Source organism: Leptonotus elevatus, chromosome 11 (assembly GCF_054856555.1).
Source record: "Leptonotus elevatus isolate MCC_2025b chromosome 11, RoL_Lele_1.0, whole genome shotgun sequence".
Classification (NCBI taxonomy): domain Eukaryota; kingdom Metazoa; phylum Chordata; class Actinopteri; order Syngnathiformes; family Syngnathidae; genus Leptonotus; species Leptonotus elevatus.
Window position 1 is genome coordinate 21,596,513 of NC_141249.1, and position 26,751 is coordinate 21,623,263.

At 39.6% G+C, this 26,751-nt stretch overlaps 1 protein-coding gene across 2 annotated transcripts in view; it reads left to right on the forward strand.

Moving 5' to 3' along the window:
• sema6bb (sema domain, transmembrane domain (TM), and cytoplasmic domain, (semaphorin) 6Bb) overlaps nt 1–26,751 on the forward strand; it is a 157,845-nt gene that overhangs the window by 71,669 nt on the left and 59,425 nt on the right. For both annotated transcript variants that reach the window (XM_086088785.1, XM_086088786.1), the window contains exons 3-6: nt 7,940–8,067; nt 10,631–10,745; nt 20,015–20,075; nt 20,190–20,252. In XM_086088785.1, coding sequence (XP_085944911.1) covers nt 7,959–8,067; nt 10,631–10,745; nt 20,015–20,075; nt 20,190–20,252 — 348 coding nt within the window. In that variant the 5' untranslated portion in view covers nt 7,940–7,958. The remainder of the gene's footprint in view (nt 1–7,939; nt 8,068–10,630; nt 10,746–20,014; nt 20,076–20,189; nt 20,253–26,751) is intronic.

Consider the following 26,751-nt stretch of genomic DNA (forward strand, 5'->3'; position numbering starts at 1 on the left):
GAGACATCCCCTGCTGCTGTTGTTGCGAAACAATAGAAGTGGGGGGGGGGGGGGGGGGGGGGGGAGAAAACGAAACGAGTGAAAACATTTTCTAATGGAAACTTTTGCTCATTTGAGCTCGTTCGCGATCGCCAGTGCATTCCGAGTCGTCACGTCTGGCATCCGATGTCGTGCAAGTGTAAGGCGGACGCTTCCTGCTGTCAAATTCTGCTTTTTTTGTGCGTGTGGCAGCACTTTGACAAAATTCCAGACAGGAAAGTGGGAGGTTGCGGTACAAATTGAAGGTGTTGTTTGAGAGCCGTTTGTCATCATTCGGAGCCATAAAAATCCAATTAAGCGTTTCAAATATTTCCTCAAATAGCCAGGGGTGTCATCCACTTATAAACCCCCCCACCCCCACACCCCCTCTCTCAGTAGTGACACATTTGATTGGTTCATTGATTGATGTTGATTTAACTCCAAAATAAGAAAATGACACAGGTGTCAAAAATACTCACATGCTGTACTTAAGTAGTCATCGCAGCATTGGATACCAATCCGGTAACTTTCCTGACACACCTGCTTGTCGATTGGATCCGGAGCCATACAAACAAACTCCGCATTGTAAAGTTGATTTGCTGTTGAGAAGTCAAGGTCGGCCCGTTCCACATTCATTAGCATTTTTTTTTTATATAGATTTTTCTTTCCTTTTTTTTTCCTTTTTTGTATCAGCGTTATATATGAAAGCAGAAAATATAGGGCGCATTGCTAAAAGGATGACGTGTGGGCCTTGGAAGTGTGAAAGGAGATTATTAAATGTACTTTGTTGTATTATAATACTGTGACACGTCTGTGTAATATTTCACAGCTACTCGAGTTTCATCAAAAATCCTGTGAAGGCTGTCAATTTTATACAACAGGAAAAATGCACTTTTGAACCTGTGATTATAATTTTTTGTTGTGTAATTTTTCCGCAAGCAGGCTGCTACAGTCCATGTGTTCAGATAGTTATGTCCTGGTGAAGCAGCATGTGGCTTTTTGTGTGATTTCGTGTAAAATGATGACTTTTTATGAGTACCATTATCATCCATTACGTTTGGCCTTTTAAAAAAATATTTAAATTTATATATATATTTTTTTTTAATTACGTAATCTTCAACTGTGACTCATTATTATAATGAATGCAGGTTATTTTTATTGTATTTTGTACTATTATAATAGTTTCAAAAATAACTTTTATGAGAGACGTACACCAGTTCTAAATCAGTTTGACATTGCTGATGCTTTCATGTTGTTGCACTTTAATGAACATTACAAAAAGCCGTACCATGTCTAATCGTAACTCCACTGAACCGAACCCAATCGAATCGTTACATTTGAAAATCCTTACATCGTTGAAATCGTATATCTTACCTCATGTATGGAGAATCATATCGAATTGGCTATACGTGCAGTGTGACGGCCATAAAGCCTTCTCCGATTGCTGCTGATCTGCCCTTAGGGGACAGACAAACTTCAAAAAAGGACTGATGTGTTTTGGAAAAACCGCAAAGCCGAATTTGCCATCAAAAGCTTGATGGCCTGAGGTCCGTCCAATTGATACCTGAAACCAAAAGGAGGTGAATCGTCACTTTTTGGGTTACCCTGTCAGAACATGAAGCGTGACAACTGAGGACCAAAACTGCTAACATTAGACATAAATAAATGAATAAATATTTTTTTAAGTGAAAATAAAATCAGATCTACAAATATATGTATATGTTGTTTTTGTATTTATCCATCCATCCATCCATCCATCCATCCATCCATTTTCTGTACCGCTTGTCCTCACAAGGGTCGCGGGGTTGCTGGAGCCTATCCCAGCTGGCTTCGGGCAGTAGGCGGGGTACACCCTGTACTGGTTGCCAGCCAATTGCAGGGCAAGAACATGCAAACTCCACCCAGGAAGGTCGAAGCCCGGACTTGATCTCACAACCTTTGCACTGGGAGGCGGACGTGCTAACCAGTCAGCCACCGTGCCGCCATTTTTTTTTTTCAAACAGTTTTTGTATTTATTTCCACGTTTATTTTTTGTTTATTTACATTTTTTTGAATCTCGTTTTTTTTATGTTTCGTATAAAATTTTTGAATTCTATTTTTATATCCTTATTTATTTATTTATTTATTTGTAATTTGGGCAGGTTTGGTCCTCCATAGGAGGACGTGTGCCACGGCAGCGTCAAATGTGATCAAAACCAGCGTCCTGATTGGCTGACTGGCCTTACACAGCGGCAAATTTCCGAGTTTCCCCTCCATTCCATTTCCCCTCCTTTTTCAACCTTCCCGGGCTCCGGCGGAATCACCTTGAATTAAAAAGCTGGCTAAGGAACGAGCGACATCATTGATTGCCCGGCGATTTGATGCCTTCGCTATCCAACTTTATTATGGCGGTGACAGCTCAATGTTTCCTCTGTGACTTTGCCAGGAGTGGGACAAATTGCCGCGTTAAATCCCCTCGTCGGAAGACAAGCTGAGCGTGTTGCTGACTTTACAAGTCCAATTTCATTAGTCGCAGGCGCGCATCCCCGCGGCCGGGGTTTTGCGGTTTTCCACGTTTCCCCTCCGCTATCGTCACAACGCCATCTGTATTGCGCCGGCGCTTGCTCGACGCCGTCAATCAATCTGGGAAGATGTCGGTCGCAACGCCGGAAAGCGCTCGATCTCGCCCGTGATTCTGTTGTCCTTACATTGCTCGCTTTTTTTTATGAGCACATTTCTTTCATGTAGCTCATTGCGGAGGGAACGGCACGCCGCTTGCACCCGAGACATTTGTCATCATTACTGAAATGTGTGCGCACGTACGCGCAAAATGCTCACATCTGAGGGATTTTTTTTTCTTTTTCTTTTTTTTCAATCTAATTGTAACTATCTATTACATTATAGCTCCTGGCTGTGTTGGGAAGTAGCCAAGTACAAAGACTTTGTTGTGTTATCTTTTCATGGGACAACACTGAAGAAATGACACTGACACAATAACCGGTAGTCAGTGTACAGCTTCCTTAGAAGTGTAAATTGATCGTTCCCTCGACATAACTCAAAATACAGCCATTAATAGATAATCCCCTAGCAACAAAAGTGAGCACACCCCTAAGTGAAAATGCTCAGTGCTGCTGACTACTCACTACTACGAGTACTTTTGCCGCTTATGGTTATTTTTTATTTTATTGTTATTTTTTTTTTGCTTGTAATTAACTCATTCACTGCCATTGACGGTTATAAACGTCAAAAATTCATTTGAACTATTTCTATTAGTTTAACATTTTTTTTGCACTTTTGTTAAGAGTATGAAAACCTATAAAAAAAAAATTCAGAAATACAGATAGAAATGTGTGATTAATGGTGAGTTAACTATTGAAGTCATGCGATTAATTACAATTAAAAAAATTATCGCCTGACGCGACTTAAAGATTATAAAAAAATTCAGGGCATCAGGCGATTAAATTTTTTTAACGTAATTAATCGCATGACTTCACTTGTTAACTCACAATTAATCACAAATGTTATATCTGTTCTAAATGTACAATAAAACAATTATAGGTTTTCATACTCTTGTTAACAAAAGTAGAATTTTTTTTAAACTAATAGAAATAGTTCAAATAGCTGTCATTGACGTCTATAGCCGTCAATGGCAGCGAATGACTTAAGTAAATTTAAGTAATTTGCCACCTCTGTTGACTTTTAACATTTTTACTTACGTGCAAGAGTTGAAACTATTTCTTCTTTCTTTTCCAAGTATTGTTTTAAACATACTGTCTGCATCTGTACTTCTACTTATGTAAGTATAGCGTGTTGTACTTTTGAAGTGTAAGTCCAATAAGTACTTCGACTTTTACTTCTTTTTTTTTTAAACATTTATTTATTTTATACACGTAAAGTGTAAAATTTCTTGACAAGAATGTTATAAAAGCCTCACTCGTCTACTCTAAACATGACATTTTGATTAATATTACATTTGTGGAATTTGAGTTATGAAGCAAAATCCAGCCATTTTTATCCATCTCATATGCTGTCGACTGAAGATGACATCAATGTTGCTCAGGAAACGACCAATCTGTGATTGGTTGTTACCTGAGACCTGAGCAACTGTGATGTAATTTTCACACGACAGCAAGTGGCAAAATGGCCGTCCTCTGATATTGTTAAAAACGACTGGATTTTGCTGCTGAATTTTAAGTACAGAGTTGTGCAAAGTTCCCAAAATGATACTTTAATAATGTACAGTCCAAAATTGTATTTTGTTCTTAAGTACATTTCAGCTTCAGTATTTTATATTTTACTTAAGTAAAGGAGTCAAATCAGTGTTTTGTTTAGTTTTCCCCCACATAAGTATCAGTACTTCTACCTCAGCATCGACTGAGAGTACTTTATGCCACCACTGTTTTTGATGGAACCATCCATGAAACCATTTTCTTTGTGCATCCATTATGTATAAGTGCACCAATGGCATGTGTGATGGCAAAGGTCGTCGTCTCATTGTGGCGCCGCTTATCGCCGGCCCAATCGGTGATGCTATCGGGCCAGCGCGTGACGCCGTCGCCTTCACCTGACCCCGATGACGCCGATGCGGGTGCGGAGTCATTTGCTGCACCCGCAGCCCCACTTTGATGCGAATGTGACGGCAGTGAATGTGAGAAAATTCCCCATCGAGATGACGCGTCCCGATAAGGTTTCAGTATGTGCGAACGCCATAAAAGAGATGTCGCCACAATGTCGCTTTGTGTGCCTGGAAATGAAAAAAAAAAGAATTTGCGTGGAGTGAAATAGATCAGCTCACTCCTTTTTATCATTTATATTAGGACCTAAGGTCAAACTTTTGTAATCCTAAAACATTTTTTGACTGTACGAAATTCATAATCAATTCTTCAGTGTTGTGCCATGAAAAGATGTAATTACATATGAACTCACTTTTGTGAGATGGCAACTAAATCACCGCATCACCGTAAGCAGAGCCGTTCCAGAAATGGAGTCAAAAGATTTTCCAAAAGTGCCCGCTGACTATTTTTCTCAATTTTGTGGATGTTGTCATTGTTTTTTTCCGCTTCGATTAGTTACATAGCCGAATTGGATTAGAGTTAATTCGCTTACACGCAGAAATGTAATGCGCACCACTTAGGCGCTGCTAAAATGAACGTGAACGAGCGACAGATGTGGAAAGAGGCTTTTGCTGGTGGCTGCATTTGATGCCATATGCTCGCAATGTGCGGGCATTAAACGCTCGCACAATCGCACACTCGCACACTCACACAATCGCACACACATTTTGTTTTTGTAATTCTACGACTTTCAGTAAAATTCTGATTGCCCCCCTACCCCTGTAGTTACACAATCAAAATTCTGTTCTTTTTTTTTTTGTAATTATTCTTGTAATTTTTTATTTATTTTTTTATCCCAGCAATACTTTGACTTTATTTTTGTAAAATTCACATTTTGTAAAAGGTATGTTTATGTTCTAGAAAAAACTGACTTTATTCTTTACAAAAAAAAAAAGTTATGATCTTATTCTTGCAATTTTATGACTTTATCTTTGTGAAATATTATATATATATATTTTTTTTTTTTGTAAGATTAATTTTATTCGTGTAATATCACAACTTCATTCTTGGAAAATACGGATTTTTTTTTGCTGTCATTTTACAAGTGATGATTATAAAATTTGGATTCATTGTTTTGAAGTATTTATGTTCCTCCTGTAACTACTCTTAAATGTCTCATTTTGTTCTTGTAATTTTACGACTTTTGCAAAATTCTGACTTATTTTCTTGTAAATTACATCTTTGTTAAAAATCTTTTTGCCCCATAAGACTTTAAAATTAAGATGTTTTCTTGTAATCTGAAGTTATTCTCCAACAACCTCATGACTTTTTTTTTTTTAACAAAATTCAGGTTTTTTAAAATATATTTTTTTTAAACTTTTTTTCTTGTAAATCCAATTTAATTTAGAATTTAATATAGCAACTTTACTCTTTTAAATGTAAGTTTCTTTTATCCTTCTTTTCTTAAATAATTCAAATAAGTAAATTGGATTTTGTGCTTGACTTTTATTAAAATTGTGACTTTTTTTTCCTTATTTCATCTTAATTCAAATTTGTTTCTTGCACTCTAAAATAGTTGAGTCAACAATCTGCTAATCCCTAGAGTCAATTATTTTGTACAAAACAACCCAATTTTGAGGGGTTGGGGGTTGTTTTGCACCGTACAACCCAATTTTTGGTTAGGGTTAAGCTTGGGATGACTGACTTATTCCCACTTCGTTCTTGTAAATGAATACACGTGAAATAAAGATATCTGAAAAATCAGTAGAAAAGCAAATATCTGTCATTTTTTTCCTCCTCACTGCTGGCGTTTGCTTTTGCCTCGTGTCATCCAGCGGGCGATCTGCGGTCCCACTCAAACGTGCCGAATTGTATTTATTTACTTTTTTGCTTAAGTATGTCCCTCCTAACACGAGGGTCTTCAATGGTGCGTGGAGGGAAAGGCGAGCTCCATTGTTTGAAGCCGGCGGGTCGGCTTGAAAGCCTCGTTGACGCGGTGACTCATCCCCGGCGCTCATTGGAACAAGATGTTGCTTTGGATTCTTTTTTTTTGGAAAGGATGTTTGTGAAATTTCCAGAGAAGAGCTATTAGCGTAACGTGCAAACACGCACTACAAGGAAAGTGATGATTACAAATGAGGCAATAAACACACTGTGGATTCCAGCGCTTTGCACGCAGCGGACGGTCGTAAAGCCTTTGGAGGTTTGCGGCTTAAGTAATAAAGATTCCGTTGATGCGGATCTTAACGGCTGATAGGGGGGGGGGGGGGGGGAAATAAATTTATGTCTGGTGACTGAAGTAAACTTTGTGGCTTGCTTGTACTCAACACTTAGACTCTTTCATATCCTGTACAATATCCGAGGCTTAAGATGTTGCACGCTCAGTTTATGGCGCGTCTTTGTTGGCATCCCAATACAGCACAGTTTTTTTTTTTTTATGTATTTTTTGTCTGTGTATGTATGTATGTGTGTGTACTGTCCGTTTAGTAAAGTACATAGCTCTTGTTTAAAGGTTGGTAGTTACTGTAACAAATCGACAGTATGCTAATTTGTTAGCATTATGCTAGTTTAATTAGCTTTTGTTTTATTTGTCATTTTTACAGTACAGTGGTACTTCCACTTACGAATGATACAATTAATGATTTTTTTTTAAGATACGAGCAGTCGCCAGCTGATGTCTGATTTGATGGGAAAAAAATTTACGTTACGAGCACTAGATGGAGAATTGATGGGCAGATTGTAATCAATTCTTCCCCCCCCAAAAAAGTAATCGAGCTGTTTATTACTACTCCCAGTTCGTTTACTGTAATCTTAATTAGAAAGCACAAAGAATTACATGTTGTGCCACGTAACGCAAGTCTGCTAGCTTGAGGCTAATGCACAATACAAATTGCAATAGAGGGGCTTACGAAACTAGCATACATTTTGCCATGTGCAAGCAGTGGATATTTAAACGTACGTAAACCTTGCAGCAACACATTTAGACCAACAGAAGAATACTCACAAGCATATATTCTTTATCCTCTGCCAAAAGAAGCTAATATAACTGCAGATTATATGTTACCGTATGTATTATACTGCCCCTTGATGGCAGCACAATAATCTTTATTTTTTTTTAATGAAATAAAATACTGTATAGTGCTATTTGAAAACATGTTTGAACATTTTTGCTGGTGGCCTTGGATTGACATAAAAACAGCTTCACTTTTAAACCGTCACTGCACTGCCCATAAAACGGAATTTTCAATGAAATATGTCGTATTTGACAAAATCCTCCATCTTGATTGAGTTCATGTTTGTGTGTTTGCTCTTCACATTCCTCCGCTTCATTTGGCAAACACTCATTCCTCCCTCTCTCTCTCTCTCTATTATTTCTCTTTTGTGCACAGGCTCCGCAACTCTGTTGCCATGGCGACAGCGGCCCCTCCCTCCCTCTTCCTGCTCTGCTGGCTGCTCCGAACAGCCTGCTCTGCGTTCCCCGAGGAACCCGGCCCTTTAAACTTCATCCCTACCGAAGGTATGGACGTTCTTGCATCTCCCTTCCAGCGCTGGCAAAATTATTCATGCTCTGTACATGCTCTTGAGTAGAAGTACAAAAATAAAAAAATAAAAAAAAGAGTGAAAAAGTAAAAGGTACTACAGGGTTTTCCCTCAGAAAACTTGGTGAGCCTGGTGGTCAGGCCTGGTCAATTATTAGTCAATGGGGCTCGTGATTTCGATTACTTGTTAAAAATTAATTTGACGTATTCACTGTTGGCCCAATTAAAATGGATCGTTGACGTCTATAGCCGTCAATGGCAGTGAACGAGTTAATCTGAAATAATACATTGCACTCCAATTTTTCGAATAAATACAGATGAGTACATAAAAAAAACAACTTCTCAGTTCCCTTGCTGAGGTCTCAGCCTCACACTTAAGGTGTTGAATATGGGGTAAGGGCGTACAGGTGGTGCCGGGTTCGCTATGCGTGGGTTGTGAAGGTCAGACACGACAGGGCCTGATCGGGGTCGGATGTGGAAAGGTGGCTGCGCGCATTTACGACTTTCCCACACACATTCTGAGCGTCTCTGGAGATGCTGCCCCTTCCACACTCAGACTCGGAGTCTCCATTGCAGCTCAGCAGTTTCCGGCGAGCACCGGACCCGGGATCGATTGCGGTTCAATAGTATTGACTGATGGCTTCCGAGTCTTCTTAAATGATCAATAGCAAATGGGAGGCCACAGAGACGGTCAAGCCCTTACTAGCAGCAGACTTTCCCACACTTCACCAGTCCAGGATGCTAATAAATAGCAAGTAGCAGGGGCGGAGCTACATGGTGGCCAGGCCACTCTCCAGCCACCCCAGGTAGCCAATCACAAGGGGGGATATTTTTCAATACCCCCCTTCCCCCCGAGTTGAGAGGACTTGTTTGCTCTGTATGTATGTGTTCAAATATTAGTTGCATAAATCTTTATAGTTACCCTGTATCGATGCTTCATTTCGTTTAGTGTTAGCATTAAACTAGAGGACTTATGAAAAAAGACATTTGCTTGGTTTTGCACTTGTGTAAATGGGCATTGGAGAGACCCAAATATGCATTCATAGAAATAATAATAATAATTGCATGTATGTATTGTAGATCCTGCATACATGATCAAAAGACTTGAGAATGAAGACACATCATGCCATAGAATTGTGATTTCCCGGAAAATAACAGGAAATTGCCATCGCTTGTTAGGAGAGAGAATAATTATCTGCTATCAATTATAATTACAGTAATTTCTGGACTATAAGCCGCTACCTTTTTCACTTGCATTCGACCCTGCGGCTAATACAAAGGTGCGGCTTATCCATCAGATCACAAGGGGGCGCACTATAAAGGAACGAAAGTGAGACAATTTGCGCCCTCATTATGGAAAACGGTAACATTAAAACACCTGCAGCTTACAGGCGGGTGCGGCTTATATGTGTAACAAACTCAAGCATTCCCCAAATTTAGCTAGCGCGGCTTATAGTCAGGTGCGCCTTATAGTCCAGAAATTACTGTGCATGACATCAGCGCCACTGCTTGGTGTGACACGTACTTTAAAAAAACGTGCCAGACTGTGACAATTGTGTTCATCTCATAAAAATCATCATTTTCCACATTTCCCTCTTGACTAACACATTTGGACATGTGCAATGTGTAAAGCAGGTATAGCTTAAAATTCAAATTAGACAGGAAGAAGACCATGACTGGCAGTGGAGAATATGATGGATCCATGTGAATAAAAATAATTAGGGTAACAGATGAGCACGAATGGCTAAATATAGACCCGAAGAGGAAATCTGATCAAAGTGGCGTATAAAGAAGTAATGGCGCGGAAGGAGAGCGTCGACGGGAGGATATTGGGCAATAACACACTCATCGGCTCGGACATGAGGTCGTACGTCCGTGGGTACGTTTATGCAACCGTGAACAAAAACACGACACCAATGTAAGCCTGCAGTCAAATTTAGCAGAAGCAAAATCGACATTCAAATTTGTTCCATGAAATGTTATGAACTAATCTGATCTATTCTCTTCGAAGCTTTGCATTTAATCAAACAAAGTGCATTTCTTATTTGATTTGTAGGAGCAAAACTTGTCATAGTCAAGTTTGACAAAAAACAAATACAAAACATTTTTTCCTAAAATAATTTTTTTAATGTTTTGCCACTTTTTATTTATTTATTTTTTTAGTTTGAACCGCTTCAGCTGCATGATGCTATATTGTTGTTGTTTTTTTTATAGCACGCATGATTTTTTTTCCTAACATTTTTTGCATTCTTTTTTCAATTATACACTTCCCATGAAATATATTCATCACGGGGATGCACTTTGTGCATTTGCTTTTTGATGAGTATCTGCAAAGATTTACAATTTGGTGACAATCTCAATTGGGATTGTCGGCCGTGGGGGAAGGTTGCGTGTCGTAGCGAGCGCCGTTCTATCTCCCGGATCGCATTACAAATGACTCCCGTGTCTCCAAATCGGATGTGGCTCAACATAAATGTTCCAAAAATGAATGCCAGATTGGGATCAGTAATTATGCGTGTGTGTCTTCCGCCTCGTTAATAGTGTCGAGACGCTATCCGGTGTTTCTGGGCCGACCGCACCACACGTGGCAGCGGCAAGAGCCTCTACACATCCAGAGGGTCATCCAAGTCAACCGAACACTCTACATTGGAGCAAGGTACGTACGGCACCTTTGAAGCTTGCCATGACTGCAATTTTCCTGACTTTATGGATTATTTCGAGTTGTGTTGATTTCCCGTTGTGTCAAGAAGAAACCTTGAGGAGGGACCACAGTTGGAGAACATTTAACGCATATTGTGGTGCTATGCAAAGTTAACTAAAGTCATTTTTGATGAGATGAAATACTGGTCCACCTCAGAATCCATATGGCAAAAAGCCCTCAGATTCAGTCATCGCCAACTAGCCCCGCCTTCAAGCAGGGAGAGGTTGGAGTAAGAAAGGAGAAGTGGCAGTAAAACAGGCCAACGTAGTTGAACTAAATGCAAGAGTATAAAAATGAAGTTTTAAGGCCTATATGTTGAACTGTTCTCCTGGTCAATAAACGGTTTCAAAGTGTATCGGCGTCTGCCCAAAGGTACGAAAATAAGCTGGTGGTTCGCTAGCTTATGCTACTCCAATCACCGCTAGTCTTGAAAGATTCACACCGGTGGTACGTCGACAGGACTGTCGCAAAGTAAATACTCGGGTTGGGCGACTACTGGCGACTTATTTCAAGGTATCGGGTACTCGCGAACGTGGCCACTGGATTGCATCATTTATTTTGATTGATTGATTTAAATTGATTTTATTGTGTGTTCTATACAAAATAAATATTTTTTATGAATAAATGCAAAACAAGACATTTCCATTAATTTTATGCAATACTGCAAATGCTGTATTGGTCTGGGAAAAAAAAGTGGTTTCAAACATCCCTACTAAAAATTTAATAGTGATTAAATATTAAAAATTAAAAATACATTTTTCCAAAAGAACACATACCGTGCCTTTAATCTGAGGAACAGAAACGTCAGTTAACTCGCCAATACTCTCAATGACCACGTTAACTAAATGTGAAGTTTTATCGTCTGTTTTTGAATCAACTTACCTTAAAATTTAAATTACGCACTGAACGTATTTTTCAAGGGATTGACCTCAACTTTTCAACTCTGCCCTGGTCATAGTTTGTTTACTCGTGGCGACATAGAACGGGAGTACGTGTGATGTCACCATGCGGTGAAAAGGTCATTACAAGATCGTTATAGTAAAAAAGAAAGTGATGAATTTATTATGCAACATAAAATCCCGACATGACATCAGAGTCACTGGAAATATTTTTTGTGTGAAGTCATCCCAACTAATAATGTCAAATGTCTGCTCGACGATAACTCTTAATGTGCGACTCGTACAAGACAAGAGCTCGGCGGTCCCGTTTTGTCCGTCAGTCTGATGAATTTGCTGATCCCGGACGCCCTAAAAAAAAAGCCTGCTCAGCTGCATTAGCTTTCGACTCTTCAACCGCTTTGGTCGCTCCCTGGAGGCGCTCAGCAGCCGACCTCAAGCCCCCGAGATTTACTGCACATGTTTTTCCAAATTCAAATTTTAGCTCGGAACGTGCTAAAAAAAAAAAAAAATCAAGCAACGGCCATCCCCCGCATGTGGTGCTGGTTATTGTCTGTCGTTGCACTTTCCAATAAGGTGGGGAACCAGGAAATGACCCAATCGCTGGCCCCCAGATGCGCCGACCGACCTCACGACTGGGAGGCAAAGTAGTAAATATATCAAACCGCGTCTGCTTGTTCCAGCCGCTTTGTCTGCGCCGAGAGGACGCGTAATCACTTGCGTGCACGTCGGCTGATCATAAAAAGTACGGCTCCTGTGGTCGGCGGGTCATCGTTAAAAATACAGAATGACCATAGGAACGGTTCGAAAGTTTCGAATTTGAGATGACTTGTTGCAGAAAATATGCCCTGAATAGTCAAAATAGTAGCCAGGACCTCAACTGACGTCCAAACAAAATCAAGGAAGTGCTCGCTCGCCTCTCGGTCTGCATTTCTGGTGTGACGTATCGAATACTGCTTCTACTGTTGAAAAAAATGTTCCGTTCCGTCTTCAATTCCGCTTATCCGGGGTCGGGTCGCGGGGGCAGCAGCTTTAGCAGGGAAGCCCAGACTTCCCTCTCCCTAGCCACTTCAGCCAGCTCCTCCGATGGGATCCCAAGGCGTTCCCAGGCCAGCCGTGAGACGTAGTCTCTCCAGCGTGTCCTGGGTCGTCCCCGGGTCCTCCTGCCGGTAGGACATGCCCGGAACACCTCCCCAGGGAGGCGCCCAGGAGGCATCCGAACCAGATGCCCCAGCCACCTCAACTGGTTCCTCTCAACGTGGAGGAGTAGCGGCTCGACGCTGAGTCCCTCCCGAATGACCGAGCTTCTCACCCTATCTCTAAGGGAGAGCCCGGTTATTTTTTAGGCTACCCTAAAAAATGTGTCGGATGTTAAAAATTCCATTTTATGTTGGTGCCTTTACACCTTTTTTTTTGCTGTTCATAAATTCACCTTTTCAGTTTAGTCTACATCAACAATCAGTGATTATCTAACATTAATGTGGTGTGTTAAAATTTTTACAGCACAAACCATTTGATTTCAACTTAGCATGAATGCTCATCGTTAGAGTGAAGTCAAAGAGAAAAACCCGAAGGTGTTGCTGCAAATCTCCCGGGTGTGCTCATGTGCTCGAATGACACTTTAAAGCCCCTTTTCACACTGCACTGACAGTGCGAAAGAGTCGCATGGCAACACGAACATGACGACGGCGCCCGGGTTGCCAACGTGCCCATATTTGGAAGTGCTTACGCAAACGCCTTAACAAGATTTTTTTTTTTCATTGTTACAAAAGAAAGCTCTTACAATTTGCTCATTTGACAAACTTGGATTTGCTGCGTGCCGCCCGGCGACACGCCATTCCGCCGCGCCTGCCCCTCGCCACACATACGCAATGAATGGCTTTGCCTGCTAAATGCAGTGTGAAAATGGCTTAAGTGTACAAACAAGAGTTGACATTCAGCCTGTATGCTAACATGGCTAACAAGTGCACAGTCGCCATGTCAATTAGCTTCATTTTGCATTTACGGACTACTTTGTGTAACTTTTGCCTACGAAGTGACACGTGTGATGCAACGTCACGTGACGTCTACTCATTGTCCAATTTAACAAGCTTCATTTTTTGTGATTTAAAAAAAATTAAATAATAATAATAATAATTTGGGGCGAGTATTGGAGCTGATGCTGCCGTTAAGCATGTCTTGCTAACGGCTAACTCGATGGCTAGCGCCACAGTTTGCCGTTATTTATGTTGGCTAAGCTTGTATACCTCGTCAAATAAACAAACAAATCATAATTTGATGTCATTTATTGACGTTAGCAAATAAATGGTGCTTGTAAAACTGTTATATAAAAAAAGCATGATCACATTTGACACTGAATCAACCGAATCACACCTGCGATCATATACAGTCCAACTTCACTCCCTCTCTGGTGTGTGATTGCTTAAATGTCCAGAAATGTTCTTGAAACGCGAGAGGTTATCCGATATGGGATGTCTCAGCCGAGCTGATGCTCGTAAAAATGCTAACCACCGGAACGTTATATGAGCGCGAGAGAACGGGGATTTATGCTGCCGCAAGGAAGCCAATATAAGTTTAATGATGCTAGCAGTGTTTGCGGCTACCTGACAAGCGGGCGATAGGTTTGCAAAAAGAAACAGATCCGCGTGTAAATGCGGAAGCCGGCGTCGCGGGGGTGACAAGAGTTTGAAAATAACTAGCTTGCGCGATGGCAGCTACGACTGCAGCCAGAGTGTGCGCCTCGATAAGGCGCCCCGCGCGCTCCTAAATCCTGTCACCATTAGCATAGCTGCTTCTCAGAGTGCAAACGGCCGTAAATCCCCTCGGCCCCCCGAGCACCTGCTGAGTGCACGCACCTCTCCTGAGACGCTTCCCGTCTTCTCCAAATCAAAGTATTAAAGCAGCTTGGAGTCAGCACCTCGCTGGGTTAAGCCCCGCGTCACTGCTGCAGAGTCACTTTTCAGCCTGCACGTCGATCCCAAGGGCTCAGACACATGAATATTTCTTTTTTGGGGTGTTTATTTTCAACATGTATAAAGTATTTTTTTTTTTTTTTACTAACTGCTGTTATAAGTATACACTTATGAGGGGAAAGAAGAAAAACAAACTGAATTGAGTTGCAAACTTCATCACGCAAGAAATACGGTGTAACGCAGTTTGAGGCTTTTTCCACAAATAACAAGCGACTTCATCTTTTTTTTTATCAAGCTTTGCAGCTTGCGCATTAATGCGTGTAAAGGAGCTGATTCGTTGCCTTCATCAGCCCACGCACACGCGAGAGGTGACCAGAAATTGTGGGCAGGTCGAATGCCTCGCGGCAGACAGACAGACAGACAGACAGGTCAGCGCAGTTTTGCTTTTTGTGCTGCAGCAGAAAGTGGACACGGGTGGACATCCACTCTGAAACAATTCTGATGTTTATATATATATATATATATTAGAGGTGCAGTGATTAATGTCAACAATTTGTATTTGATTAACGAGTAATCGTTTAGGGACATTCAGTTGTCCAAATCTTCAGAATTTCAGCCTCTTAAATGTTTTGCCAAAAAAAAAAAAATAATAATAAAAAAATAAAAAAGAAAAGAGCAATGATGATGACATTTCCGAATGAACAATACTGAGCTCTTAAAGAGAAAAAAAATAAATAAAAAATAAAAAGAATTTCAGCCTCTCGACCAGGAATATTCTCTGATTTCTTTCGATAAAAGCAGAATGATTATCGTTTTGTTGAATCAAATTTGACACTGGCAAACATCTGCTTTCCCTTTTGAAGAACCGTGATCAACATTTTTGCCTATTTTCTGACATGTTGCAGATTAAACCAGTAACCAAATCATAAAAAAATTCTGCGCATCTATAACATCTACTTGTTAATTTAGTCTTTCAAAAGTAGATTGAAAGGAAAATCTAAACCTTTACGGATATATTTGGTGGCATGATCCTTCCCTTCAGTTCAGACCAGTTGATTCAAAAACAGATGTGGAAATTCAGGGACTTCATAATTGTTTTTACTTTTTTTTTTTAATCGGTAAAATTACCGAATGAACAATACTGAGCTCTTTAAAAAAAATAAATAATAATAATCTTTTTTTTTTTACTTTTAACGGCATCGAAATTAATAGTGCGTTATAAAGCTGACATTAGCTAGCCGGCTAGACAATCCAAGCAAAAATTTTTTTACATACCTGTGACAAAGTGCCTTCCCACAAACCTGACAATTTGTTTCCTAATCTTTTCCCTTTGAAATTCCTACTCCATCATCCACTTATATTCCATGTAACCAAAAACAATGTTATTATTGTGATCAGCGGGCGCCTCTTTATCAAAGTGTGACAGCAGCTGCCATACTTAGTCAGAGATCCTCTCCTATCTTACCAGTATTATTATTTTTTTAAACTATCAAAACAACTCGTTACGAAATTCTAAAAGTAAAAACCTCAAGGGTGTTCCGACGTCGTACCGTGAACGCTGAATAACCCACAAACTCTGCTTTTGTTAACTTTCCTAAAGGTCCTTCAAAATATATTCGCGCAAGATGGTGTGCCAGTTTGGCTGGCAGAGACACGGCAATGTTCCAAATCGCAACACCGGCCAAGCGAAAAGAAGACGACGAAGTAGCTTTAACTGCGTTGGCTGAAGAGCTCTTGACCCCGAGCCCGTGATATTTGGAAAAAGCCAGAAGGTGAAAGTTCACCAGCTGGTAACGAACGGGTGAAAATGGATGTTTCTCTTGGGTAAAAAAAAAAGGTGCCGGGGCATTTGTTGAAATAATAGCTCAGGCGCGTGCAAATCCGACTCCCCGTATAGGAAATTTTAGGCACAAGACCAAAGGCGACGAAACAAGACAGTTGATTTGTAGCTTTTAAGAACTAACGCTGTTTAGGTTGAGGCGCCTACGTGAGGAGTTACGAGCCATTCAAGGCCATGCGCACCTCCTGGAACATAAATAGCAATAAAATGCGGACACATTTCACACATCCTCAATCTTAACCTCGTACCACATGCGGGGCCGCGCCGTCTTTGTATCATTCAAACAGGCTGGCGTCATCTAAAGAAGAAGACAAAGCTGCGGGCGCCATTTATCGTTAATCTTCTCTCGGAAATCTCGTTTCAACACTTTTTCCACGCCAGACACTTTGACTGCGAGGTTCTGTTGCTAGCTGCTATTTATTAGTAGGAGATGATACAAATCGTTCAGCGGCGCTAGCAACACAGTTATGTGAAGGCGCGAGGATTTGTGCTGGCGGATTCGTCCTCAAGGTGAGTCCTTCAAACGGTCATCAAACTTTAATGCCGGCCTGCGCCAACTTTGGACGGCATAGACAAAAAACGTGTCGCAATTAAGCATCATCCATCTGGCAAGTTCAGGATTTTCCAACTTTTAGCGAGCCAAGGCACGTATTTTATTTGAGATGTATTCGCTACATTGAGGGCCTTCAAAGCTACTGCCATGAAGGACTTACTTGATGTCACCTTGGAATAAGGCTAACATTTACCATTAATTTTCTAGAAATTCTCCTTCTCTTTATCATTGTAATCCCTTCATATTAACTATGTTGCCCTAAAAAAAGAAAGTGGTCAGACGAATATGTGCAGTAAGAATTTGCATGTATGGCGTTCCACAGGGTTCAATTGTGGGGCCTCTGCTGTTTTCATTGTATCTGGTGCCCATGGATTTCGCCTTTAGTACGACGGGGTATTGGGGCCACGTATAAATTTTCTTTGTTTTTCTTTTGGCGGTCGGAGTAAAATTCCGAGAATAAACTCAGAAATATACGGGAAAAAAACAAAAATATTTGCGACATTATGAAGTGGCAATTTTGAGAGAAATAAACTCACAAATTTACAAGAAAATGTGATTATTTTCAACATTACAAAGTGGCAAATTTGCGAGAAAAAAACTCCCAAATTTACAAATAAAGTTGTAGATTAGTGACATTATAAAGTGGCAAATTTGCGAGAAAAAAACTCACAAATTTACAAGAAAATGCGAATATTTTCAACATTACAAAGTGGTAAATTTGCACGAAAAAAATCCCAAATTCACAAGAAATAAACTTGCAATAAACTTATTTATGAGAAACAGATATGAGACATTATGAAGTGGCAAGCTGGCGAGAAAAAAACTCCCAAATTTAAAAGAAAACGTGACTATTGTCAACATTATAAAGTGGCAAATTTGCGGGAAAAAAACTCCCACATTTACAAATAAACTTGCAGATTAGTGACATTATAAAGTGGCAAATTTGCAAGAAAAAACCTCACAAATTTACAAGAAAATGCGAATATTTTCAACATTACAAAGTGGTAAATTTGCAAGAAAAAAATCCCAAATTCACAAGAAATAAACTTGCACATTTTTTTAAATCAAAAAGTGGCAAATTTGTGAGAAAAAAAGTTTGCTTCTGTGAACGCGCATAAGAAACTGTTGGGGTTCGGCACCTCCAACAAGGTTAAGAACCGCTGTTTTAAAGCCACTCCAACAGGAAGTAGGATGGCGAGATCATGATGCAACAAAATGCAAAGCAAGCGCTCCCTCTGTCAAGTGAGACCATTCGGCGCAGATGGAAGGCAAAGATGGATCAAAGATGGGATCAATGGCGCTCCAAGAACATGCTGATGCGCAGACGAGCCAATGCGGAGCTCGGCCATTCGTCTTAACGCACACTTCAGCGTTGAGGATTTTTTCACAGGAATATCCAACGTGACTGAGAATTAAATGAAGATTAGCATAAGGAGGTGGGGGGGGGGGTTGTTGTGGGGGTTGGAACAGCATAACAATGATCGCACGTGCCGTGTGCAGACGGCGTGTGGGCGCGTGTGCAATTATCAGCGCAACGACTTGATTTAAGCAGCGTTAATTCAATTTCATTTTTTGCCCCTTTTTAAATAAAACTCACTTGCTTTAATATTGAAGGAATTCTAAAGCAGCCTGATGAGTTTAATGAGTGCAGAGAAAGCCAAAGTACGTACATTTTCATTTTAGCGCAGAAATGAATTGAATACAGAAGTAGAGTGCCTCATTGTCCACGCGAGTGCACGCACGTCGCGGAGAAGAGGTGGAAAAGCAAGATAACAAATATTTTAAAAGATCCGATTGTGACAGTCAGCACGTGACGAACGGCGCTTCACGCTGGTGTGGCGGCTTTAGAGTGCCATGTTGTTGCGGTGTGCAGGCTTTAAGCAGATCAACCTTGGCAGCTCTAACGTCGTCATGTGTAGGAATAGGACAAGTGATGAAGATGAAGTCAATTTTAGCAGTGATATTTGAGTGACAGTTGAGGGGGGTGTGGCTTCATTGCATTTGACAGACATGATTTTTCATAATTTTGAAGCCTTTTATATACTTTTTATCATTTAACAGGATTATTAATAACACTTTTTCATGTGATGCATCCAATATAGAGGACATTTATTTTCACTTTACAGGGACTTTAATTGTACTAAGTTGAGCCTTTGTCAGTAGGGTGAGTTTTTAGGGTGTATATATTTTTCCCCTCCAAAATCAAATATGTGTCGTATTCTAAGATGAGTGATATATAAAACTTTTCTAGGACCATAGTTTGTGGTATATTTACAATTTAAACTAGGCTTTACACGATCACAGGATTTTGGGTCCGATCACCGATCAGAGTTAAAGATAATCGATCACTGATCCGATCACAAGATGGTCCAATCTAGCCAATCTATTTATACAACTTGTTTGTTTACAGTCAAATTCATCCATTGAGACCAGCCCGGCCAACAAATAGCCAAAATGGGTGTATAATTGCTGCCCATTGAATTATTTGTATTGGGAAAAATATTAACAGTTAAACTAAAACAATTGAATACAGTACATGCAAAACCCAAAATTATTCATAAAAAAATTGGAATAAAAGAAAAAAATCCGACTGCATATGCTGAGAAACCAAATCTCTGTAAAGTCTCATTTAAATTAAATTCTGAAGTTTTATCACTTTTTTTTTTTTGCAACAGAGCTTCTTCCCTATCCCCTTCCTAAAATGGAGGATTATTATATTTGGACAAATGGAAAAGCTGTTTCTGTCGTGCACGACATACTGTAGCCCTCCGGCTTGAAATTTATATTACATGAGTCCAAGCAAGCACAGATATTAAATTGAATTTATTCTGGAAATGTTGACAGCAATAAGCTGCTTGGACATGATCCAATACAAAAAAGAAAAGAAAAGTAAAAAAAAAAAAATGTTTTTAAGCGGGCCCACGCCGTCCCGAGCCAGCAATAAAAATGCCAGTTGTTCTGCGCTCGTCGCTGCCTTGCGCTTGACTTTGTTGTTGGCTGACTGCCACGCCGTTTCTCCGCAGGGATGACCTTTTCCGCGTGGAACTGGACATCGCCACCGCCGATGAGATGTTCTACAGCAAGGTGAGCGCTTCCCGGGGCGGGATGCGCTCGCGCCGCTCGCGCCGCCCAGGAATTTCCAACGACCTTACAATGTTGCGGACGCGCGAAAACGTTTGACCTTTTTTGTGCGTGCAGAAAAGAACATGGGAGTCCAACAAGAACGACATCAGGATCTGCAGGATGAAGGGCAAGCATGAGGTGAGACTTTGAGAAGTTTATGAAGGCCCGTTGGGCATGAATGTCATGTTCACGTTGGGCTTTTTTTTTTAATGATTTATTAGAGCTGTGTTTTTCCAGGGTGGAATGATTATGAAACGTATACAAAAGCATCTCATTAAAAGGGAACATTGTTGAAAAGTTTTTTTTTTTTTTTTTTTTTTTTTTTTGGGGGGGGGTAGTTCGAGTCAAAAAGTTGAACTCATGATCAATTTAATATTTTCTAAAAAAATCTATATTATTGATTTGTCCCCATGGTGTTTGTTTTCTATGCATTATTAACCAATTTCAAGTGTTAAATATCTTGAGAACAAATCTATTAACTGTCTTGGACACTTAAAACTGTGTGTCACAAAACTCCGCCTCTCACGAACTACGCGGGATTCTCAAGACATTATGTTGCCTCAAGATTGAAAGTCTGGATGTTTTTGTTTTTTTTAAACACAATAACGAGTAAACATAATTAGGGATTTTGACGATACGAGTATTCTGCCCCACAGCAACAATATATTAGATGTACTCATTAAACATAAAGTGCAAAATATAGATATATTTTTTATTTATTTACATTATTCGTTAAATATTTTAATATTTGCCTGTGTGTAAGATATCTATACTTCCATATTCATACACACTTTTCTCATTGACTCCCAGCCATTTTCACTGAAGCAACCTCCTTCGCTCCCGGCTGTTTTACTGGATTTGGACTGATTTTGCAAGGCCCAGAGAATATTGTGTTATTTTGCTATAAAAACATGGAACCTACTAAAAGAAAGATTAGAGTCTCTTCTTTCATCAGGAAAAATTATATTTATAAATATAAATATATATATATATATTTTTTCTTTTTTTCTCCTTTTTTTTTTTTAAAGAGCTCAGTATTGTTCATTCGGAAATGTCATCATTGCTCTTTTTTTTTATTTTTTTTATTTTATTATTATTATTTTTTTTATAAATATATTTCTATCTATTTCCGTTTTGCAGCAATTAGCATTAGAATATAGCTAAGTTTCATCATTATTCACAAATCTGTTTAAAACAGTGGGGAAAGAGCTTTTTTGCAACATGGCTCTGGTTGATCTCTTATACTCTGCTGCCACCTGCTGGCCGTTTTTGTATTAACTACCATTGCTTCATGCATTCTCTTCAGTTCAGAGTCGGCATCAAGTAATAAAAATTGTGAGACACTTCCTACGTTAAAGATTTGAAAGTTTGACTTTTTGAATTGAACTAGTGAATTAAAAGTTCCCGCGATATTAAAATTAATTGAGATGCACTTGTATCATCAATGAATTTTAGTATTTGATAGTCATGAGTGGTGCAATAAATAAAAGTGATTCATTTTATTTATTGCACCGCTGTAATAGGCAAAAATGAATCTCAACCCTTGACTTTGAGTCTTGAGGCGACATAATGCTGCGCGCCTCCCGCTTCGTACTTCTCGGACGGTTCAAATGTCCAAAAGATTTCATTGATTTGTTCTCAACAACATTCATGCGCAAAAATAACAGACGATATAGGGACAGGTGAAAAGTGTTGACATTTGGACACAAATTCCACCTGACAGTGGCGACAGAGGTTCGACCAAGACCCTATTAACTCCTTCAAGATCACAAATGACTGTAAAAGAGCCCTTTAAAGATCTAAGAAAGAAAATTGTTGCATCCCCATTTTTTTATTTTTTATTTTTTTATTTTTTTTGCCTTTCTGTTATTCTGTTTCGCCAACTTTCATCAAATTCCCAGCAACTGCAAAAAAACAACAAGGAGCCTAAATGAACACATGTTGAGGATACAGAGCAGTTAACTAATTAGATTCTCGGCTATTGATGAAAGATTAGGAAAATATGTTGCACTTCCTCTCCGGATGGTACAAGCTGTGAAAACACACACACGCGCGCGCACACACAAAATTCCATTCATTTAATCGCAACATTCTCACACGAAGCTATTTGTATCTTTTATATACACGTTTTTTTGTGTGTTTCCATAGCGATCGAATCCAATCAGTATGCAGGACCTGGAACTTAAAAATAATTAGCAATGGGACTGTTAACAAATCAGATTTCAAATTCATCAATATTTGTCCATCCTCTTACCGGTTGATTGGAGCAAAACTTCGATGAAACCGAACCCAACTCCAGGCTGTTAATTGCTCACAGGGGCCCCCTGCTGGTCAGCAGGTGCTTCGTTTGCTTATGCCTTGGGCCATCGAGGCAGACGTGCTAACCGCTAGTTCACCGTCGTGCTGCCCTGACCTGTTTTTCTTTTCTCTGGAAAGTAGGAGAGCTTTCTTTTTTTTTTGAAAGAAGCAGAGAGGAGTGACATTTCACTTTTATCGTGCGCGTGTGTGTGCGTGTATTAGACGTCCCTGAAAGGCTGACTCTGTAATGAAAGGTCTCCTGGCCTCTTAATGACGGAGGCCGCCGGCCGCTGTTGCCGTGAGTCACACAGCGACGGGAGGACAGATAAGAAGCGCCACTCATGAATGAAGCGGCGAGTGAACATGAACTCTCGTCGCAGCGTCCGTTTTTTCGGAACCGCTTATTCCTCATGAAGGTCGCGGGGGGTGCTGGAGCCTATCCCAGCTGGCTTCGGGAGGTGCACCCTGAACTGGTTTGACAGCCAATCCAGGCAGAATACAGTCACAAAGAAAAAACATTCAACAAGGATGGCTTTAAACTAAAAAACTTGTAAGTTGAGGCACTCTTATATCAAGGCAAAATTATTTTTTTTGCCTTTTATAGAAGGATGGACCAAGGAAGAAGGAACCCATTACATTTTGGCGAGGATTTGAATTGGGACCCGACAGGAATTTCTAAGCCAATACCAATATTTGGTCAAATAAAATTCTGATAACCAATTAATGAGGTAAAAATATATATATGTAATGAATTGCTGTACTTATTTTTTCCCCCTAAGAACAATAAAGATCTGAATTACAGACTTTTTTCAAGGTATCGGTACTTTCGACAGCGGCCGATACCAGTATCAGCAACCCTCGTGTGGCTGTTTAACGATCAGGAGCTAGAATTAGAAAATAGAATTAAAAAATTACCATTAATTTGATGCTTTTTTTTAAGGAAAAATGCTATGTTGAGATATAAAGGTCTTTATTATTATTATTATTATTATTATTATCATTATTATGTCAATGTGTTTTTTTGTTGTCGTAAATTTTATGTATCAAAACTACTGTTGGTATCGTTACTTGGTATCGGTGACCATTCAAGAGTACTCGTGCTGGTATCGTTCCGAGAACATTGGTATCAAACATCCCTACTTAATACTAAGAATTGTTTGATAATACTTTGTCTTTTAGTTTTTATTTTACATTACAACAGATCAACAAAAATGATGTCACTGTCTTTGTCTTTCATGTTAATGTGTAAAAAAAAAAATTTTTAAGGTAGCAGTTGTGTGAAGGTTATTGACTAACACAACATCTATGCTAATTTTTGTTAGCATGCCCTTAGCATTAAGCTAAGCACTTTCATCATTATACGCTTAAACATTTTGGTTTGAATATACCATTTTTAATACTCTTGCTTGTCAGTTTTAGAGTAAACTTCAAGTGGGGAGTGTCAAAGAAACAGCTTGAAGCACTTTGTGTTTTATTTCGAGAGTGAGAGAAGTCAGAAGGAATACTTTTTTTTTTTGTTTTGTTTTTTTAAGACATTTGGTATTTTCTATCTATGCTGTTTTGTACATGTCAACTTGGTGAAACTTCAAGGTTACAGCACAGGTGAAGTTATTTTGTCCATCTCTTATTCGAGGATGTAAAAAGAGGAAATGCAAAGTGCTCTCTTCTGTTGCTGATGTCCTGCCGACCTCGACGTTGTTGCCCTTTTTTTTTTTTTTTTTTTTTTTTTAGTCTGACCAGCGATGCTTGAACAGCAACAGCAGCACTTTCCACTCTTTAATATTCATCCTTTCTTTGGCCCCTCTTACACTTTTAATATTGTGATAGGGAGGGTGGCGATCTTGTAAAAATGCAAATTTGCTTCTCAAGTGAGAGCGAGATAAGAAAAAAAAAAAGAATTACAATTGAAGGAGAAACGTAATGCATTTCCATAGCTGGGTTTTAATTGGATTAATCTCGCATGAGATTGGCCTTGTTAGATCACAATGAAGTTTTTTTTTTTTTTTTAATGACTGAATACACGCAAAGGTGTAGGTGGGATCAACAAGTTTTGCATATGCGCCATCATACATATTCATGACACTTGAGTGTTTTTTTTTTTTTTTGTTACCTGTCGTCTCTTTGTTTGGCACCCACACATACATTAACGAGGCGCGCAATTAAGCAGAAAATCTCAAGCGCCTTCCACAACAACACGGATCTAAGCCACTTCACCTTCTGAAATTGACCCCCCCCCCCCCTCTGCTTGGTGAACAGGAGGGTGGGGGGGGGAGGTTGTCAGATGTGATACATTCGCCACCTTATAATTGGTTTTGTAATTAAATGTTTCTGCCTGGCTGATCACAAAGGACACAGTATTCTCTCTAATTAGGCTGGAAATTTAATATCCGGATTCGTGCCGCATTTTAACTTCGAGTTGTCCGGTCGATTGTTGATGACGTTTCATTTGCATATTGCTGTCACGGTTGCCCTTGTTACCATCTTTCGTTCTTCTTTTTTTTTTTTTTTCCACCTTCCTTAACTCCTCATTTTTGAAAAAGATGGAGGAGGAGGAGGAGGAGGAGGAGGAGGAAGGTGTCTGCATGCCAGCGCGTCATCACGAGTCACATGATCACGCCAACAGGCCATTTCACATCATTCCACACGGCGCAGTGGGCGGGCTCTATTATGCTGGTGGTTCGTTCAATATGGTGTTGATTGAGCTCTCTGTGGAGCGTTGTGATTTGCGGAGGAGAAAAAAAAGAAAAACATGAGGCATGTGTGATATGGTTTCACGGCTCTTTAAGTACTTGTGAAAAAACACAGGTGGAGTTTTTTTTTTATGCTCAGCGCATTCTCGACTCTATTTTTATACTATTTCTTTTCATTCTTTTTTTAATATATCACTTTTTTTTTTATACAATACAATGCGAATTTCAGTGTCATTCTTTTTGTTCTGTGCAAAATAATCATTTAATTAGTCTTGGCAAACAACGCGTCGCCACGGCAACAGCTATCCGTGAATTGTTTTGTTTTATTGACGTCCTGAAATGTAAATTGCTGAACACTTTACTGCCCTTGTGGGGGGGACAGAACAGACTTTCGTGGATTATGGTCATTTTAGAGCTGCATGATTATGACCAAAATGATAACCAGAATATTTTTTATTTTCTTTTTTTTATCCATATTGTATTCACGATCAAAAATCACAATAGCAAAAATGATGTCATCACTTTTTAACGCAACATGAAACTTTGAAACAAATGGGTGAATTAATGATAAATCATTTTGAAAATAAATACATTTACCCAAGAATTTGAAATTTACCAAAAGGCTAATTGAGTATGAATGTGAATTCTAAACCAGTCCAGACAACCTTAACGATAATTAATGGGCTTGCCCGCTGGTCATTGGCTCACTACTGGTTGAGAAAATGCATCAATAGGTACACAGTAGCACGTGCATTTTAAATGTAAATATCATAACATTCAGGTTAATTTAATGTAGAGCTGTCAAAATTAAGTATTTTAATAATCGAGTAATCATTTGGAGACATTTTTTTATTTAAAATTGTCCAAATCATCTGATTTCAGCGTATCAACAGTAATTGTTCACTGATTTCTCTAGTCCTTCATAAAATAAGACTCAAGAAGAATCAAAATAAGACATTTGTAAACATTTGTTTTTACTTTGTGGAATAATGACCGAACTGTACATCAATCCCCCCCCTTTTATTTTTATCACTATACGAATACAAAGTACAAAATAAACACCAGTAACTGGTTAATAAACATTAATCAGCGGGAAATGCTTTTGTAATACACTGTAATGCTAAATGTAAATGAGTCGGATTAATCGGTTAATCGAGTGAATAATCGGCTAATCGAGTGACTAATCGGTTAATCGAGTGACTAATCGGTTAATCGATTCTAAAAATATTCAATAGTGATGACAATTCTAATTCGAGTAATTGTTCAGCTGGAGGTAACTGCCGTTAAAAATGCCGACTAATCAACATCAGGTTGACCGACTCGGGCCTTCCCGTGTGGAGTTTTCATGTTCTCCCACAAAAGCTCAATGGAGACTCCAAATTGCCCGCAGGTGTGAATGTGTGTGTGGGGAGTCTATTCATTTGCTGTCTTTATGGCAGCTCAGGTGCGCTTTTGTGACTGCCGTGTAATTCCAACTCTCGTCCAGCCGTACGGTCTCCTCAGTATTACGCAAGTGCGGCAGAAGAACGTAAAAAAGGTAGGCAGTCTTTCCCTGAGTCTGCAAAGTTGGTCCAGATGGCGACTAAACGCTCGGCATGTGCGCGGCCTTCTGTTCTTCACGCGAGGTTAGCCAAAGCAAATTTTCGGAG